The sequence below is a fragment of the Centroberyx gerrardi genome, chromosome 20, assembly GCF_048128805.1.
Source record: "Centroberyx gerrardi isolate f3 chromosome 20, fCenGer3.hap1.cur.20231027, whole genome shotgun sequence".
Lineage (NCBI taxonomy): Eukaryota > Metazoa > Chordata > Actinopteri > Beryciformes > Berycidae > Centroberyx > Centroberyx gerrardi.
The window spans coordinates 14,606,771-14,626,753 of record NC_136016.1 but is presented as its reverse complement, the minus strand read 5'-3'; the positions used below and the strand labels follow the sequence as shown (position 1 = coordinate 14,626,753).

Here is a 19,983-nt window from a genome sequence, read left to right as displayed (position 1 = left end):
GACTACGTAAATAAATAGTCAGCTAAAATGATTTAAATATGACAAATTGTTGAAAAAAGTGGCTGAATAAACTAAATCGCACTAAAAGTGTATGCAATTAAAAGTATATGCACATTCAATTGTGGGCATGGATTATTATGTTATAAAACTTCACATTGGATAATTATATTAGGTTGATTGCTATTTAGCAGTGGAAAATGAATGTTGCAGAAATCAGATCACTTGACTGCATCCATTTTTTTTTTTTTTTCAGAGTTTTTATCTAAAACTCAAACATGTCAAACACAAATCAATCAGGCAGGCCATCCCACCTGAACATATGGTTAAGAAGAATGAACAAAGAAACAGATGACACCACAGCATGCATTACGGAAGTGTTACACAGCTCTTTTCTCTGGGAGACAAATATACAGAAGAGAAGAGGCTGTTCAGGTTTGAACATCTCCTATTGTACTTGATAGTTTGATGGACTATCATCACAGAACAACGTAATTAGGAAAGTGCTTTAAGACATTTTCTGAAAACCTTCATATAACCAAAACATAAAACATGTTTGGAATTTTAACCATAGGTCAAAAACTTAAAAGCCCTAAACAGGAGTGCAAGATCAGAAATAAGGAGACAAAATTATTAGCAGCTGGGTGGCAACACTTCGAGGGCACATTCACAGTGAACTTGGCTGAGGACAAAATGATGTGAAAAAACGAATGCCTTGATGAGTTTCAACAGGATGGCTAACAATACTGTAAGGCTGTGTAATTTGTAACGCTTAACATTTTGCCTGTCCAGCTATTTGCTTGATGAGAGAAAGCTGCAGCTGCATCAACTGTTCCAGGTGATCAATCTGTGAAAGAAAAGAAAAATGATAATAAATGTTATCCATTATCGCCTCTGGGTTTCAGGTTTTTTGCCAGATGTTTCTCATTATAAATAATATCAAACCTACTTCTTAAAATGTTTGATCTGGAATATTAAAGGAATTTCAAAGATCTTTTCAAAGAACAATGAAAACAGCTCTGACCTTAGTCTTCAGGCCCAGACAGCAGCAGCCAGAAGCCTCAGGACCTGGGGTTCAAATAGACAGTCAGGTCAATGCCAGGCATCAGATAAAAAGGGTGTCATTCACACCCTAATGCAGCAATAACATTTTTGGCCTGTAAAATCCTATTAGAGATCATTCAATATCAAAATGCACATGCTAGGTTAAGCAGGGGCCATCGTCTCCTTTTAGAGAAGAATACATACCATTAGTCTTTGGATTAATTCCGTGTGGTGGCTCCATTTGGTCAATAATCCTCTGTACAGCATCCTCTGAAAATAAGCAGAATATTGTCTCAGCACCTTTGCTTGACCTCACCACTTGACTCACAAGTCAGCCTGGATCTTTCTCAGCTTCATAAATTTGTCTCCACAATTTTGGTAATTTATCCAATGTAGCTTGCTAGACCAACAGGTAAGTTTCTTTAATTTAACTTTTTGGTCTGATGTCCAGGCTTAAAGTACAGATACAAATAATATTTAATCAGGGCTTAATTTCAGTATAATTTCCTCATCCTAAAAAAAGCAGCCTACACTGGCTTCTTTACAATTTAAAAATAAATGAGCTGTAATTCCAAAACAACATTTATGGCCAGTAGTGGTGGGCGATATGACAATCTCACATGGTCACCAGTTAAGATTTTGTTGCCTTCACAGGCAGATCATGGACATTGTGATATATTATAGTAGTCCTCAATCCACACACAGTTTCCAGGCCTAACTCTCACCATATCTGTTCACATTCACTAGCTTCACCGACCTTTTCATCAAAGTCACTACGTAACTGTCCTAATAAACTGAAAGCTTCAAATTGTGACATTCAAAAAAGCCAAAGGGACCGTCTATGCTGCTTTGAAGTGCTGTAGGAAGTATCATAATTAAGAGTTGAGCGCAAACGAACAACATGGTAAATATGACTGGAAAAGTTATTACTTCCGACCAAAAGCACCTGAGTGTGCTTCAAGTGGTATTTATAACTTCCAAAGTTGAAAGTATGAACTCACATGAAGCACTTAAAGGCAGCATCAGACACTGCTAGCAAAGTCATTTGAGAGGAGCGCTCTATATAAAAATAATATATCGATACTTTGGTTATATACTAAAGGCTGCAAAGAGTGTACTGACTGTTACTATTTGAGCTTTATTTTCCAATAAATTGCAATATCAAAAACAATATGATGCATATTGTAAATTGTGACAATATCTGAAAATATGCCCACTCTTAATGGAAACAAATTATATTCATAGTTATAATAATCAAGACCGGAAATTTGAATTGAACCATCAAGCAGTGAAATTATGATCCACAGATGTGCAAGTTCTGACTTGACCAACCATTGACTGAGTCTGCAGAAGCTTTGTCCTTCTGCTGGGGAGTTCGTGTCAGGCCCTGGGCCATGGCCGGGCCAGTGGTGGTTGCTGTTGTACCTTCCAGCCCCTTATGGGTTTCAGTGATGGACTTAGGCTCAGAGAGGACAGCTGCAGCCGTAGCAGTAGCACTAGATGTGCTGTTGCCAGTGTGGTCAGCCTTGAGGGTCGGGGCCGGGCTAGGAAGACTCTTGGCCTGGGCCTGCAGCCTATCCAAGATCATGGCGTCGAGGTGTCCCCCACCTCTCTCGGTGCGCAGGGTGACTGAGAGCAGGTTAGTGGAGCCGTCAAAGGTCTGGACGGTGGCCAGGACGCCATCCGACAGCAGCATTTGAAACAGCTGCAGCACCTCCATTGGCCACACTGCAGGGAAATGCTCGTTACCTGGGGGGGGTGGGGGGGTGGGGGTGGGGTGGGGGGGGGGTGGGGTTGGGGAAGTAAAAGTGTGAAGTGTGCTCGGTCTCTTAACAAAGACAACCCAGAGCTACTACAAGGACAATTTGTAGTCCAGTTTGGATTACAGAAGAGAACTTTCAAGTAGTAATTTTGTCTGTTTGCAATTATTGATAACTACAGTCAGGAAAAGTCTGAATTCCATTTTTAGACACTGGTTAGCAGGGCAGCAGATGTTAGAGGCAGAGTGTATGAATTCAGGTATGCATGTTGACTAAATCTATTTTGAACATGATTACAACAATGTGCCATTGCCGCTTTGGATTTCGGCCCTTTCTATGGTCCAACATCTCCATTTGGAAATTGACATGTTAAGGCAAGGATTGCGTTAGATAGCTGTCAGGTTTTTTTTTTCTAAAACAAAGTTTAAATAAAATACCTAGCAGGAAAAATTCCTTTACTTTATTTGAAAATAAAGTATAAACTAAGGCTTGATTGACCATTACAGATGGGATGAATAAAGAGCAGTGCCTACTGCCATATGATGCAGATCCCACATCCAAAATCTAACAGATCCCACATCTAAAATGTGATTCCTAACTGTAGGGCAAAAGCTGCTTTACAGATGTGGTACTGTGATTTAAATACCAAAAGAAATTACAATGTTCCGGTGAAAATGTACTCTCTTTCACATTAATCCTGTGCATGTTCAAATTTGGTGACATATTGGGATTTTTTTGAGCATCTTGCACAGGAAATCCCACCATCTGTGCAAGTGGAGGGGAAAGAAAGACAAAAATACTGAACCTGATTTTTTAGCCTTTGCTTTTGAGATTAAAATGTATTTTAAATATGAAAAATGAGCAACAGCCCTCGTGCCTTACCGACGAGGGCACAGCGGGTGATCTGGAAAGGAAGCTGCAGCAGGTGCAGGGGGATGGGCATGACTCTGGAGTACAGCACCTTCTCAGTGTTTCCATAGTCAGCGTAGATGACACTGACCTCATTCTCACCGGCCTCCAGGACCACTGCACGGTACCAGTTACTATCAGCTGGGGAAACAACATTCAAATCAGGGTGTCCAAGTTATTGGCATGGTTATGTACCCAATTAACAAGTAACATCACTAGTTTCAGTTTTTGTATTTTGGCAGCCCTTTGAACAGAAAGTGTTACGGTTGCTTAGAAATACATTTTACATGAATCTTGGTCTACCTTCATGTAGGCCTTGTATGTCATACAATTTCAAGACAAAGCAAGTGTCTGACTGCTGCTACAATTATGTTTGCTAATATTGTTGACGTACACTCTGTAGTGTTGATGATGCACTTTGATGTGCTCTGTGTTTTTATACATTTGCAGATTATTATGTATGCTTTTTATCGGCTGGCTGCAAGACAAGTTGCTACTCGGGGATAATAAAAATTTCTCTACTCAACTCTGCCTACCACTGTGTAAAGTGCTTTCTCCTGAGTCTCCAGAGTGAGTATTCTTTCCCAGGCAGAGCACTTGGTGACTAGTACCCCCCGTTTCATGTGAAAGCTCATTTAAAAGACAAGTTCACAACCTTTAGAAGCCCATCTCCTTCTGATAATTACCCAAGACTCCTTTCACATCCAAAACTTTTCATGCCCCTGGACTATTGCCGCTGGGAACAAAACCCGCTTCTCTCAAATTCGCATGCAAATCAGACCCTTTTGTTTCTGAAGCTATAGTAAGAATAAGTCTCAGAACCCTTTGAAATAATTGCATGCAATTTTGGAGGAAATGTGTGCCAATAACATGCACTAACACGACTAACAATTGTAAACATGGGCTACTGCCATTTTTTGAGAAGAAAACACAGAAGTGAAAACGCTTTGGATACTGTCAATGTCATTAGTGTTCGTTAGGATAGGCTTCTAAAAAGTCTTGAACCCACCCTTCAAGGTATGACTCCACCTACACAGCTGCCATTTAAAATCAGTGGGCCTTTACTAGCCTCTGTTCTGAAAGGACCTTCCTTTCTTGGACAGCACGGAAAACTCCATTAAAACCGACCCTGTTGTTAGCTGGGCTGCGGAATGCAAGCCAGGGTCTCGAGCCTGTATACTGTGTTTAAGGAAGAGCCGGTCCTATGCTCGGCTGCATGCACACTGTGTAATTATATCTACTAGCAGACATCAAATTACTGGCTTGGGTCTGCGGGGGCAACAACTGCAGGTGGGGTCCAAAGAAGAGACCAAACATAAAAATGGGTGGGAGGGTGGGGATAAGAGAGACAGAGAGAGAGAGACGGAGAGACAGAGACACAGAGAGAGAGAGAGACAGGGAGAGAGAGAGAGAGAGAGAAAAAGAGAGGGGGGGGGGGGTACTCTATTTGTGGATCAGCTGGTCTATCCTCATAGGAACTCTTACCTGTAATCATATTGAGCGATGGGATGCTAGGGAATGAAATTGGCTGTTTGAAGATGGGATTTTCCCCCGCTGACAATGTTTATTAAACTCTGCATGCCAATTACCATGGCGTGAAAACTAATCCACCTCACAATGTATATTTGTGACAACTCTGGAGTCCCGTGGTTTCACCTCAGTCTGTTATATACTTGTAGAGGTAGTTACCAAGCTTTTTTTTAGGCAACATCAGTTGTTAGGAATCACATTAATACTGCTGACCACCCAAAAGATAAAAGACATTTGGGACCAACATTAAATGTTAAGTTTTCAAATGATCTAATCTTTACAGAAAGCTATTTGCGATATATGATATATGCGATTAGTATGCATCAAGGCAAATACAGGGAATGTACAAAATATTTGGGACATTTTCCTGATATTCAGTTGCAGCCCCTTTTGCACAATCCACATCTCAATTGTCCCAAAGCTTAATAATCCTTCTTTAACTCACCTGCTTTGTGATTGGTATAGATTTAATAGATTTAGATTTAATAAGGGATAATGGCTTTTACCTGGATTCACAACATTAGTGTACCTAATATCTTGTACATTCAGCATATGTAGCTGAAGGAGGAAGGTGGGACCAACAACACACTTCGCTGCCTCAAGGTTAAAAGTTGCATACTATAACTCTAACTGGGTTGACCATCAGAGCAGTGTGTGTTACAGTTTGCACAGGTATGTCTTTCTGGCAATGTGGCAGAAAGACTATGTGAAATATGAAATATGACAGTGTGACTTTGTACTTGTCCACTGATGAGATATTTAATGAGGGGTGAGTGTGTGTTCCTCACAATAGAACTGGGCGCAGCAGGCAGCTCCAGGCGCTGGTCTGCTCTGGACAGGGGAGGAGGAGTAGGAGGCCTGGTTGGCGTTGCAGTAGACAGTCAGCTCCATCATCACATGCTGAAGCTTCTGTATGTCCACTACACAACAACACAGGGCAATCATAAGAGGAAAACATGGGAAAGTTATCACTGTTTTCTGTCTTTTTGAGAGAGACAGAGATTTAAGTGAGTGTTCTGACCCTGGCTGGGACTCAGGACGTAGAAGAGGGAAGGACTAGTGACAGCTGCAATGCAAGGCTGGAAGGTCTCGTTGCGAGGCAGCTCCACTGTCTTCCAGTCCACTGGGAAAGAAGCTGCTGAAATAGAATTACAACAAACCAGTTAAATCAGGCTTCTGGTACAACTGGGCACAGGAAAATTATCACTCCTCACTCACCAACCCATGAGTCTCATTTTGAAGACTTCTACTCTCTAGCTTACCTGCTGATGGTGTTGCCACAGTCGGCTCCTCAACTGGTACGTCCTTGGCGCTGGCTCCTGTCTGATTAGAGGCTGGGACCTGCTCCTTTTCCATCATTCTCTCTGGGTTTTTAGCGGGAGAGACAATGCTGTCATGGCTCTCTTTGGGAGCGGCAGCACGGGGCTGCTCGGTCTCTCCGGGAAATTTGGCCAGGTGCTCAGTGATGAGGGCAGCTGCCACACTCTGCCCGTTGTTCTCCAGCTCCACACCGTAGCCCTCCTCAGTGACGGAGAGGACGCGTGCAGAGAGCTGCTGGCCATCCACCAGACTCTGGAACCACAGCAGGGCTTCACTGCTCCACTCTGAACCCAGGGGCTCCACACCTGAATTCAAACACACACACACACACACACACACTGCACTGTTTGGGTTTCCAGGTTAACATTTTCAGTTGGTGGATCCAGCAGATGTTGAAGATGAGTGATACGTTTTTGGGTGTCAACAACCTAGTCTAGGTTCCTAAGATCCCCATCTTTCTGTCTCATCATGTTTCTCTTTCTCTTAGTCTCCTCAGAGACTAAGGAGAAGATGTTTCACATTTGAATCTTCTCACACGCTACCTGTGAGCCAGCAGCGGATGGCCTGGAAGGGAAGTGTCAGGAGTCGGGGTGTGATGGCTCTAAGGTGGCTCTTTTCCACCTGGATGCTGTAGCCGTAGTCCACAAAGTAGACTGCCGCCTGGTCCTCAAACAGCCCCTTCACCATAGCCCGATACCATGACCCATCACCTGCGGAGCGGAGGAGCACAAGGTGGGCAACAAGATCCACAAAGACAAAGAGAAAATGGTCATATCTGGTCAAGTGGTCCATCAAGGACATTATAAAATGATGAAGATAATTTCATGTGTCAACTGAAAATGTGTTCAACTAATATTGCAATAACAGATGCTTGGTTTATGAGATTTCAGCTCATATATTTAGGAGAACTTTGTATAGCATTTCCAATTATGACCAATAAATAACTCGGTGTGTCTTGGAATTTGCCATCTTGCCAAAGTGCGCCGTGGTACTAAAAAAGTACAAAAAATTTATGAAATGTGTTACATGTTCAAAACCAGATTCATATACCAAACTATAATGAAAAGGACTCATGTTTGACGGCCTGTCATTGTTCGGTGTGCTCTGATTTGGTCGTCTCAAGCAGTGGGTCAGTAGGTAGTCTCACCAGGGAACATGGTACAGCAGGGTTCTCCCACTTTGGGGTTGAATGGTGGGGCATCTGCCTTGCAGTGCTGCTCCAGTTCAGCCCCCAGCTCCACCAACATCTGATCCTCTGATAGACAGACACAAGCATGTGCGCACACACACAGTTATGCATGAGAATTAGCATCAAGGCAGCACTATTAAAACTGTTATTATTAGGTGTTATGTAGACATCTAGATCAACTGATAAGATCCTTGCTACAGCAAAACAGCTTATACACTAATGTTTCCAGGTTTCCAAGTTATTTGAGTCAGTCAAGGAGAGCAGAGTGGAGGTGGTAGCAGTGGGGAAAATAATTAAAATAAATGAAAAGTCAAAGTGTCATTTGATCATGTTAAAAGTATCTATACATCTATACATTACATAACAAAACCTCTAGGACTGCATTTGATAAGATTAACACTTACAAAGCTAGTCAGTCAGTGGAAACAAAAAATAGAATAAAGAACCTGATCCAACATTGTAATATTGGGAGTACCAAGTACTCATACTGGTACTCAAGACTAGCTAATATTCAACTTAAAATTCATACTATTCATACTACTGCCAACAAAACCTGGTATCTCTAGGCTGAGGGCACAACTGTACCTTTAGGATTTTGGATGCGGCAGTACAACTCTGCAGGATTCTTCACGACGCTGGCCAGCAGCGCCACTGTCTGGCCGTCACAGGGAAGCTCAGTACAAGACCACACCAGGGCCTCACTTACTTGTCCAGACACTGCAGAGGACATTTCAACACACAAAAATGCATTTCATACAGGTCTAATCATCTGCTCACAAAGAAATGGACAACTTGGACTATGTGTTTCATTATTTAGCAGTTTCAGGGGCTGAAACTAATTATTAGTTATTGGAATGATGACTTAATTATGAATCTATGAGCAAAAAAATCTCAGTTAAAAGCAGTGGCTAAGACAGCTGTATAAACGTGATTTACAATATATGTGAACGCCAGAAATGATGGACATTTCAGTGAACGTTTCAGCTAAAAAGCCAGTTTTTCATAGAAATTAAGGACTTTGATAAGCATGTATGTATTTGGAGGGTGTAAGGCATGGGGGAGGGGAAAGAAAATTGTTATGCCTACAGGGTGGCCTAAGGTTAGAAAGTCAAAAGCACAGCCTTGGTGAGGTGCCCTTGAGTAAGAAACGGAATCCATACTAGCTACAGGAACGCTGTTCTGTAACAGACCCTGCACTCTGACCTCCTTGGAGCGGGGCAAATGAAAAGATTTCCCTATGGGGATCAATGAAGTATCACAGTATTTTTTTTTTTTTCTGAACATTGTACTCTCCTGTTCACAACTCATTTCCACAAAATCCTTAAATTACAAAGAGATTTACTTCTGATGCTTCCTAAGAAGAAACTCAATCTGTCAAGTTGAAGAACTGAGAGGCCTGTTTACCCTGTGGTTCTCCGGCAGCAGCAGCAGCAGCAGCAGGTGCCTGCTCAGCCTGCTGGTTGCTGTCAGCGCTGGGCGTGGCGTAACCGGCAGAGAGCAGCTGCTCGGCCACATTTGCCTGAGGGTCACTGGCCTCATCGATCATGGCCACCAAAGCCTTGTCCTCACGCCCTCCCAGGATCTCCACGCGCAAAATGCGGTTGGAAACCCTCCGCTGCAGGGCCAGCAGGCACTCCTCCGACCAGGCTTCCCCAACTGGCTGTACACCTGAAAAGGGCCCCAAGGAGGGGACAGGGGGGAAATGACTGTGAGCGTGTGTGAGACAGAGAGTGTATGAGTGTGTTTGAGACAACGAACACAGCAAGTTTGTATTTCAGTGCTACATCCCAATTCACAAATCATGGCCCTTTATTAAAGACACTCTGGAAGACTAAACAGCATTAAGATGGCGTGAGGTGTTTTAGCGCCTTCAGACAAGGTACACCTCCAGATTCCCAGTTTGCAAAGTCACTAATTGTAGCATTTTCATTTTTCTCAAACACATTGCTCATCAAAAAAAAAAAAAGTAGTAACAATTGCCGTTACAATCTGTAGCCCCAATGGTCTCATAAAGGGAGACTCAAATGTAAAGGTCAAGACATTTTCCACCCTCTGAGAGTATTAAGTCATTTTTAAGAAACTTAGCCAGGAGGAGTTTAAAGCAGATACAGTAATGCAAGGAAACCTAAAGGTGACTTTCAGGAGACAACTATACTACTGTCCAATACAACCTCTAACCATTCAAAGGACTTGGACAGTGGGGATATTACCTGCTAGAGCACACGGGACAGTCTGCATGGGCAGGGCTAGCAGCAGGCCGCTGATGGGCCGCAGGCGACTGAGCTCCACCTCCTCAGAGTTGCCAAAATCAATGTAGCCGATACAAACGCGTTCCTCGGATGAATAGGCCAGCACTTTAGCCCTGTACCACTGGTTGTCCTCTGGAAGAAATACACAGGTCAGTCTAGATTGATAAAGCAGGTCTGCTGTAAGCCTCTAAAAGGTACTTTTAAATATAATTTCCTCTAATATGCTACAGTACTTACAAAGCTGCTCAAAGCAATAGTTGGCTAGTCTTTGTTGCTAGGGAATTCATCCACTAGAATTGGTTGATGATATTTCTAGTATTTCAGTCAAAATAAAACTAGGCAAACATTAATTTAACTATTGCAAACAATCTTTGTGTGGGTAGTTATATTACATCACACATATTTTGGACTAACAAAGACGAAAAAAAATATTTTTTATGTCTATCCTCTCCACCACTCCTAAATAATTCTAAATACCAAGAACTTCTGTTTGAATATTTTGAGAGTTTCTTCTAGAAATACTTTAAAGCAATGCACACTGTATCTTTGTAGAATTTATAATACTTTTGAATTGGCTAGTTGGAGCAACTTTTAGCCTCAAGGCCTTTGTGAATGTGGCCCCACATCAATACAGCTCAAAAAGAAATACACAGATCTTTTGGCAAAAATAAATCTTTGATCAACTTAATCTTATTAAATGAGAAGAATGTTTACAGTTTCAACTCTGTGTGGCCAGTATTTACTTACTTAGCTACAATATAAGAACATTGTGTATTTTTGGGAGACAGCACAAGAAACATCATTTCAAAAGCATGAATACATGCAGTGTAAAAGATTAATTAGACAGCTGCAAATCTTCAATACACAAGGTTAAGTTCAGAGGTTATTTGCTAAAAGTTATTATTTGCATTTGAAAACCACAAACATACATCTGTGTTTATTTGTAAGTCAAATACAGCATCGATGCCCTCCATAAAGCTTTTATGCTCTCTAATATAACCAAGATATTTGCATTATAGGCCATTTTAAATTCCATTTAATGTCCCCCACAAATATATACATAACATTAGCCAGTTTGACATTACTGTATAACATACCATATTCTCTATACAAGTAGTGAGTAACTGTGGCTGCTCTTACATGTCTGTTGCAGCGGGAGAAAGACACATATCCATCTATATCTAAATGTGTACATGTGTGTTGTACCCGAGAACTGGGCGCAGCAAGCAGTGCCAGGTGCTGGTCTGAAGTTCTGGGTGGCTTGGACCTGACAGCAGTGCTCCCTCAGCTTCAGCTGCAGCTCCTGGATCACACCTGCAAACCAGAAGCTCTCGAAAATTTAGTCCCCATGTCCAGTCAGGATCACAGATTATATATTTGTTATATAACAAATATATCACCTCAGTCAGGCTTTGTGCAAAAACACTCTGTTATTCTCAATATCATCCAATTTGAAGATGCATGATGCACCCAGGTCGAGAGGTTTAGCTGTATGTTTACCAGACCAGATGCTACTCACTGGCATTCTCCACCTTCTGGCAGATGATGTCATGGGGTGACTGGAGGTGGGTGACCACAACAGAGAAGGAGTCACCCAGTGCCTGGGTCAGCGGCTCCGGTGGCTGGGCCCATGTGTTGTTATCCTTCCCAATGGAGAGACGCTTGAAGTTTTCCAAGGAGGCGCTCACCAAGGCGTCTGGAAAAAAAAAATCACAGATAGACACAGAAACAACATGCTCACGTTGTTAACTTCACAAGAATGACTTCAACATGAAATATGAACAGTGAAGGTGTTTGTCCTGATCAGAAAAAAATAAATGGATAGATAAAAAGACAAAAAACATTTGCACTATGGCTTAAATGTTATTTAAATTTTCACATTTACTTTACTGAAGAAACTCTAATGCAAGAACTCTGTATTTTAGAATTCTAGACAAGATGTCTATAAAATGAGTTATAATGAACTTAGTTGAGTATCAACGATGTCAAAATATTTAACATTACCGGCATATATTTGACATTGTTAAATCTATTCCCTCACTATTGACATCAGAGCGAAAAATTATGTGCCTAAAGAATAGTAATCCAAATTCCTCATCACCTCTTCATGTTGGGGTGTGAAGTGGGGCTGCATAATTAATCATGTATAATCACATGATGCAATTTTATTATCCACAATCAATCGTACAAGTCAAGGATATGTGCATATTTAATTTAGAACGGTAATATCAAATCAAGTGCTCCCATTAATGCTCCTTCCCTACTCACCATGTGCACTGCAGTCAATCACATACAGCGTTATTTGTCTCCATTTACATCTGCCTTTCTACGTGACTTGAGCATGCATGTGGACAACAGAAACAGAGCTGCCCGTGTAACTAGTAGGACAGATCAGAAGCGCAGCACTTGAACTTCAAGCACTGCACATCCAAAATGGATAAACCCACTGATCAGAGGCAAATCTGTCCTCCAAGTGCAAACATAAGACCAATTTAGCCACCGAAAAAAAGATCATCATGCCTCATTTAGCAATATTTACCTCACAAACCAGATGATGTCAAACACAGATGCTATGCAAGCTTTGTCTTAAGAGTTGTTGCTGCACCTTAAAGTAATATGACCAACATCTTATATCTCCAATAATCATAAAATCCAGTATGAGTGCAAGAAAGCCCAGATTGCTGCAGCATCCCCTCCTTGCCCTTTTCAAACTCCACAAACATCTGTAACAGGAACGCTGCACAGTGATTCTCCCCAATTTTGTTCCCAAATTCATTAAGACCAATAATCCTGATTACAGCATTAAGCAGAATAAACAAGATTATCTTTTTTTTTATCCATAAGCATGCAGCCCTGGTGCGCAAACTCATTTGCCAACGTGATGAGCATGTGCTGATGAAGTTGGCTCACTTATATCTTGCTCAGTCGGTTTTACATTAGTTGCTTCCTTGACTGCATAACCGTGGTCAATGAGGAATGTGCTCAGCTGCTTGCCTAAAAAAAAAAAGAGGGAGGGTGGAGGAGGTGGGAGGTAGTAACAGACTATTTGTTAGTTGAATATTTAAATAGCTTTTCAGGAAATAATCAACTTTTGCACATTCCTTATCTTACTGTCACGTTACTGTCACATGAAGTAACCTGAGCCTGTATAACTTACCCATGGAGGAGAGCAGGATATCCACAGCATGGACGCGACTGCTCTCCAGTATGTCCACCACACTAACCGTCACACTCTTGCCGACCACAAGCTGTCTCACCGCAATACAGCACTCGCCCGTCCAGTTGTCACTCAGTGGCACCACCCCAGCAACACAGCACTCCACCGCCTGGAGGAAATCGATCTGAGTGCTAGCGTCATGATGCCAGAAGCTACAGCTTTTAAGGGCTAATGTTTAACTCAGTGGTATCTGTTGAAGAGACATCATGCTTGGAGGCAGTAGGAGATTGAGAGTTATGGATAGTGGGACCTTAACGGTTGTCAGTGTCAAAAAAATTCACAGGACAAAAATTTTTATTTGACACCCACAATGTTCCCAATGGAAGCTTGAGGTAGAAAAGAAAAAACATCTAAGCAGCGTGAACGGTGTAGACATGCACTCACACAGGGAGTGACGGGCTGGATATTGGCAGCCAGGGGCTTGATCCTGTCCACAGGCACATTCTCCTCATTGCCAAAGTCAATGTAAAGGATGTTAGCTGTCTTCTGGTCAGCAGCCACTGATTGGACCAGGCCTCGGTACCAGTTCTACACACAGAAAAAAAAGGTAGGAAAGAGAGAGTGAAGGGAGCAAACACAAGTGACACAGCCTGGCTGACTGAGCCAGTGCGCATTCTAGTACTAGTATCTTGTCAGATTGCTGTCGATGGCCTCTGCTCACCAAATCACGGGAGAACTGAACAGCACAGACCTCCTCCAGGTTGGGTGTGTATGCCGTCACTGAGGTGCAGCCACTGTAGGTCTTCTGCAGGTCCATGCTGATGCTTTGCAGCGTCTCCAGCAGCTCAGGGTTCTGGACAAGGAGGAAAAACCTGCCAGGGCTGTGGAGCTCTACTACAGACGCCTGGAAAAAAAACACACACACATACAAAATGAACACAACTATAGCAAATAGACTTTGCTGGTTGATATTTCATTACATTAATCTAAACAGACTTTAGAGTGGAAATAAACTGGGCTCGGAGTACCTGGATGTCTGTTCCTTTAGTGATTTTAGTCATCTCTAAGTCCTTCAAATAGACCCTCTGGAGGCCGGCTGCATCACTGTGGTTCACCTGATATAGTAAAACCAAGTTTGAGATACAAATCTTTCATATATGGTTGTTTCAGAGTATATGAAACATACCTAAGCATATAAACTGATGTACGTACAAGGTGGTACAAATCTTGACAACACTGTACCAAGTACTGCCCTCGCACTTTAACAGAGCTTGAAGCTTTTATTCTCTTCAGGAAACCACAGTCCCACTGGCATTACCTTTGGCTCTAGCAGGCTTGTTCTGTCTCCCGTCACTGGCGAAGCTGTGGTTTCTCTTTAGATTAAGAAAAGTGTGTGAGTGCACTTTTTTTGGTGATAACACAAAATGATTGAACTCTTAGGTACTGTCTAATCTTAGTCATTCATAATAAATAACACAGAAAATCCCTGGCCCTCAGGACTGAACTGACTTACTTTACAGGATCTAGAGTGGTGGACATGCACACGTGTCTGTGTGCCTTCCAGTCTTCTGTCTGACACAGCACAGAGCAGTAGGAGGTTTTCTTGCAGCGCATGCATCGAAAATTCCCTGTCAGACAACACTGGTAATTTAGAAATTGCTTACAGAAACAAATATAAATTTGAAAGTAACAAGAGGCACTCGAATTGTCTAATGTCCTGCCATACATTAAATATAGGTTATGCTTATGAGGTCATTAAGCAAATGAATGCATTAACTGCAAATGGGTGTATGTGGTTTTAATATGAACTCTGTATCTTAAAGCATTAAGGAGTTACAGCAGTTTCAAGAAAGGTTTTTCCTCATTAATATGCAAATTTATGCAGCAAGGTGCTCCAAAATCTAATCAGATCATCTACTCTATAGAGGGAACCTGTGGTGTAAGTACAGAGTTTCTATCATGTATTGTTCTTGAGTTATTGTGTTTATAAGAAATATATCTACACACACATACAGACAGGCGTCACTCTGACGACATCATGTTCTGCAAACCATGTACCATGGTGGAGGGACATAATTCAAATCAATACATAAAGAAGCTACATGTGACAGATTATAAGACCTGGTTCTTTCTTAACATTGTCACTTTTTTAATGTTGAACAAAAGATTAATTCCCAATTCAATTTTTTCAGATTTCAGACATGCATTAGGCCTTTTCACACCAATACACACAAAATAACAAAAACATATCTTGGCATTTCTGAGATGTGAACATGTGACTTGGAGGAGAATTCAAACGCTCAAGTAGATTGATCCCAACAGCTAATCAGCATTATGTCCTCCACGTTACATACTGGAGTTTGGAATATAATAACCGATCCATTTCACTTTGATGTGGAATCAGTTTGGTATGGCACTAACCACTGCTATCTCTGCTAATCATCTAGTGTGCTAGCGCTTTTTAGATGCTTGGTGGGTGTGCATTATTGGAGTGGGGCAGAGCAACAGTAAATATACACACGCTCGCACATCCAGTCTCAACACGATCAAGCATGTCATTGGGGCTCATCCTGTTCGTACATCCTCACAGACACCAGCACTAACAAACACACAGAGCCGAGTTCTTACTGAGGTGCTCCATCCCTAGCACCTAATAATGAACCAGAGAGAGGGAAACAAATGCCATGGAGGGCTTAGGTGAAGTCACCTGGTGCAGTTCTGAATTGCAACAAAAACCTGCATACTCTTGGCACTCCATGGCACATGATTGCCAATCCCTGTGATGACCAATCACATCACACAAAGATGGATCTTTCCTGGACTGCAGGAGCTTTGAACACATTCTGACAAATTGTTCCTGAAAATGGTTTTGCTTTGTTATTTTTAGGCTGATGACATTTACCTTGCTGACCACAGTAGTTGCAAAACTTCACAGTCACTGCTGGAGGCATGGATCCTATCAACTGAGAAGGCAGAATAAAACTTAATTAAAAAAAAATGGCACTGAGGAGAGACTTTCATTTTAAAAGGACATACTGATTTTGCCAACATTAAAGCATTGTAAACATAAGTTTGATACATACTAAAGACTTATCCTTGCCGATCAACGAATGTGTATCACCTGCAAAGAAGAAAATATATTTATTTCAGGTCAAATTATGTCACTTACTAGCTGACAAGTGGCTGGTGGAGCAGATTATCAGGGAGTTCACTTCACAGTCCAGCACCGGCTCCTCTCCATAGTGTGATGCCTCCCCACAAATAGGTTAAATGATGCTTTTGGCGCAGTTTTATGGCAACAAAAACATGCACCAGTGCACACTGGCAGGCACAGCTGATCTGTCAAGGCCTTTACCATACACTGATTCTTTGAGCAAGCATCCTCATTTTCATGCATGAGACCAGACATTCCAACTTCTGCTAGATTTACTTTGGCATTTAATTAAAAAAAACTAGCCTCAGCATAAGTGTCACATACTTAAGGCAGAAACACACACATTTTTAAACATAAAAATAGTTTTCGATGGCCCAACGCACAGTAGAAGTGTCATGTGGTACAGCATACCACCTTGACCCACCTGCTCTCTTTGATTTTGGGAGTGTCAACAGAGGACCAAAACTGCTGTTTTTGGGAGGTTTATGGAGCCACAGTAACCATTCCCTATTTTCAGAAAAATTGCTTAAGAAGGTAACACAATAACTGCACAACTGTATGCAGAGATTTTCCAGCATAAGGATTTTTTTTTGCAGCTGCCAGGGCCAAAGTGAAAATAATGAGGAGCTTAAAGGGAAAAAAACACTACTTAGTATGTTTTGATAGCAGAGAGCATGAGTAAACGAGGCGACACCAATTCATTACGCAGAAGAAATGCCAGCAGACATCTCGGCTTCATTCCATTCCAAAGGGGTCGTGCTTAAACCCCATTCCCTACACGGGTACCTCTTCAGTTACCTGACGCCCAGCGAAGCCAGTTTGACTTTGAAATTCCCTGCCAAATGCTAATTCTCTTCCTCTGAAATTTCAGGCACACATAAAGCCACACAGATTTCTTGTGGTTTGGATGAATGACACATTTTTCAACATCATCAGTAATCACCAGTTTACATCATGAACTGTTGCTCTATTGTAAACAAACAGAAGTTCCTCATAACAGATAACATGATCCAGTGTAGACACTTTTGCACAACTAAAATACACTGAAAGAGCATATCTTACACAGCTACTTCATGTTACATCGTTACTGTTTAGAGCTCCATTGTTGTTGCAAAGAAAGTAATGATTGTCACCAGATCCAGATGATGATACTGTAACATTTGCTGTAACGTTAATTATGGAACGTTATCAAATCTTGTACAGTTGTACAGTGTCTTGTACAGTTAGACTACAACAATAATAGTTTTTGTAAAGCACTTTTCATATGAATGTAACACAAAGTGCAGTTATGCAGATCATGTTGTATTTACACAATATTTTAAATAAACGCCAATATGAGAATATTAAGGCATCTAATCTCTTTAAATGCCATTATTGTCGAAGGTATGAGCAAAGAGGAAATGGATGAGGATTGAACAGCTTCCATAACCAGGTGCAAATAATTAGGGGGATCTTTTTGCCCCAACTTCCTCTTAAGTTGCCATGGCATGTACACCTCAGGAACGGCCAGTTTCAAGGTAACTCTGCAGCTAAAGTTAGCTCCTATCGATTCATTAAATAAGGGCCCTGCGCAAGTACGGGTCACTCCTCATTGGACTTGTAGGCGGGACCTCCCACTGTGCTGCTGGCTTGGCTAAAAACAGCAACGATAGCTACATGACCACCAAAGTTGCATGCTGGTCAAGCCGGTGAAAGCAGTTCAATGCTTGTTCTGTTATTTAAAATCTGTTTGAAATCAGTTAATGAACCGACTAAGCTAAATCAACAGCATAAATATCGGCAGTTGTGGAGGAGGAGAGGTGGTGTAACCCTAATCAGGCAAAAGCATTGATAATGATGAATAGTTTTTGTTGAAACACTTTTGAATTGGCAATTACAAACGCCAACCATGGGCACTGGCCCTCACTACAGGGGAACCTCCAAAGACACATTTTATGCTGAGCAAAACCCTGGTATGGACAAAGTTTTTAAACTCAAACAAGCAAACTGTACAGCAGCACATGGAACATTTAATGTTTTAAGTTTTATCATTCCAGGCAAACATATTAATGTTAGCCATTGCAGTGGTGAAATGCAGACGCCAGTGCTGTCAACACTTCATTGCTGTGCACCACAGAAGCATCTAAGAAGGAGCATGTGTGTTAATTGCTGTATCTAGTATGTTTGGGCCTCTAGACTTGTGGTTTCTCACCTTGATTACTGATCAAGTCCACCTGAGACTCAATATTTTCCACTGTGAAACACATTTCCACTTGTTGAATTTTCCACTTATTCAACAGGTGTAAATGTTAATAGTTAGCTCATTGCTGTCATGGCACCATCTGGGAACTCTGGTCTCTTAAGTAACAAGCTAGAACAATCACCAAAGACAAAAAATCTGAATGTCAAAAAAAGGCCTTGACAGGTCATCATGACACTTCTGTGTACAGGGACTGTATAGTGAACATTTTTGTCGAAAGCGTTGTCTTTCTGAAGATGGCACAGAAAGACCTGTTTTGCAAACGTGATTAGGTCCATTAACGGACTATTTTGCTAGCTCTAGCAAGGCATTTCCTTCACTTGACATTTAAGCCCGTCAAACGTTAAAATCACGGGCTAAACACTTACTAATGTATCTTAAAATCATGTCAAGATTGAATTATGTTGAACGGACCGAAATACATATTATATCGTTATCGTGACTGTTTGGAGTTGCGTTCGTACAAACTGACAAAATTAACAGAAGCACGTCAGGCAGGACGTGTCCCATAATGGATCTAGCTGTCCGATAATGGAGGCATGGTTACCATGTGCCAAGCTGGCTACCGGAGGCCGCAGAAGTGTTGGGCCGGGCAAGGTGGGAAGTGTTGGGGGAGCCAGGACGGTGGGAAGTCTTGGGGGAGCCAGGACGGTGGGAAGTCTTGGGGGAGCCAGGGCGGTGGGAACACCGCCGGGGAAGGATGAAGGTCTCCTCAGAGGCCGGTTGGGTCGAACCATGGATGGAGAAAATGAAGGATTCATGGCGGCCGCTAACGAGACTACTAAAATTACAGAAATTTCAGATAGTTAGCAAATCAATACCGTTATATGACGAGGAAAAGCTCCACTATAGCTTAATTGCACTATTGAAAAGGCAGTGCCAACTAACGTTATAGTGGCAAGTATTTAATCGCCAAATCTTATTCTTGCCAGTCCAAGTGTTATGTGCACTTCCTCAAGGTTAAGGTTACTATTAGCCATTAGCTACAAAATGACTTAGCTGACATTGGCTAATTAAGCCAAAATTAAGAGAGCAAATTCAAATAAACTACGAGTCACAACTAAAATACGACCAAAACAAATAAAACGATGTTAAAATTACATTATGGACATTTTATGTATTCTTATTCTTATTGTACAGTCGTTAAATTTTTTACCCAAATCCACGTGTTGGCTTCGAGGTTAAGATTCGCGCATGCGCAATAGCATAATTAGGTCAAAGCAGAGCCATTGAGCAAGGGCGTGTCTAGGGGGTGGCAAAGGGTTGCAAAGAGAAAACCAAACTAGGGATCTTTTAGTATGACAAAAAAAAAGTATGTCTGACAAACATAAATGCAGCAAATGAAGATAAAAACCAAGAGGTAATATTAGTAGCCTACATTTTTTATATGCATACAGCAGATAGTGATGCTTGAAAACATTATGGATAATTCTTT

General features: G+C 41.7%; 1 protein-coding gene across 1 annotated transcript; it reads right to left on the bottom strand.

Moving 5' to 3' along the window:
* Window positions 1-769: 769 nt before the first annotated feature.
* tdrd1 (tudor domain containing 1) lies at window positions 770-19,309 on the bottom strand. Its single transcript, XM_078290927.1, has 26 exons — window positions 19,115-19,309; window positions 16,058-16,118; window positions 14,669-14,783; window positions 14,474-14,528; window positions 14,184-14,270; window positions 13,877-14,059; window positions 13,600-13,743; window positions 13,156-13,324; window positions 12,909-12,992; window positions 11,518-11,694; window positions 11,205-11,312; window positions 9,960-10,130; window positions 9,188-9,417; window positions 8,868-8,884; window positions 8,542-8,546; window positions 8,335-8,466; window positions 7,708-7,815; window positions 7,103-7,270; window positions 6,503-6,865; window positions 6,262-6,375; window positions 6,029-6,160; window positions 3,684-3,851; window positions 2,374-2,790; window positions 1,246-1,311; window positions 1,022-1,065; window positions 770-844 (listed from the first exon to the last, which is right to left on the bottom strand). Exons 1-26 carry the CDS (start codon window positions 19,307-19,309, stop codon window positions 770-772), a joined length of 3,588 nt encoding a protein of 1,195 aa, XP_078147053.1.
* Window positions 19,310-19,983: the final 674 nt, after the last annotated feature.

Coding starts and splice junctions, on each gene's coding strand:
- tdrd1 (XM_078290927.1), bottom strand. CDS start 19,309: ATGAATCCTTCATTTTCTCCATCCATGGTTCGACCCAACCGGCCTCTG. Junction 16,119..19,114: donor CAACACTTCTGCGGCCTCCG/GTAGCCAGCTTG, acceptor CTGCCTTCTCAG/TTGATAGGATCCATGCCTCC. Junction 14,060..14,183: donor CTAAAGGAACAGACATCCAG/GTACTCCGAGCC, acceptor TTTTTTTTCCAG/GCGTCTGTAGTAGAGCTCCA.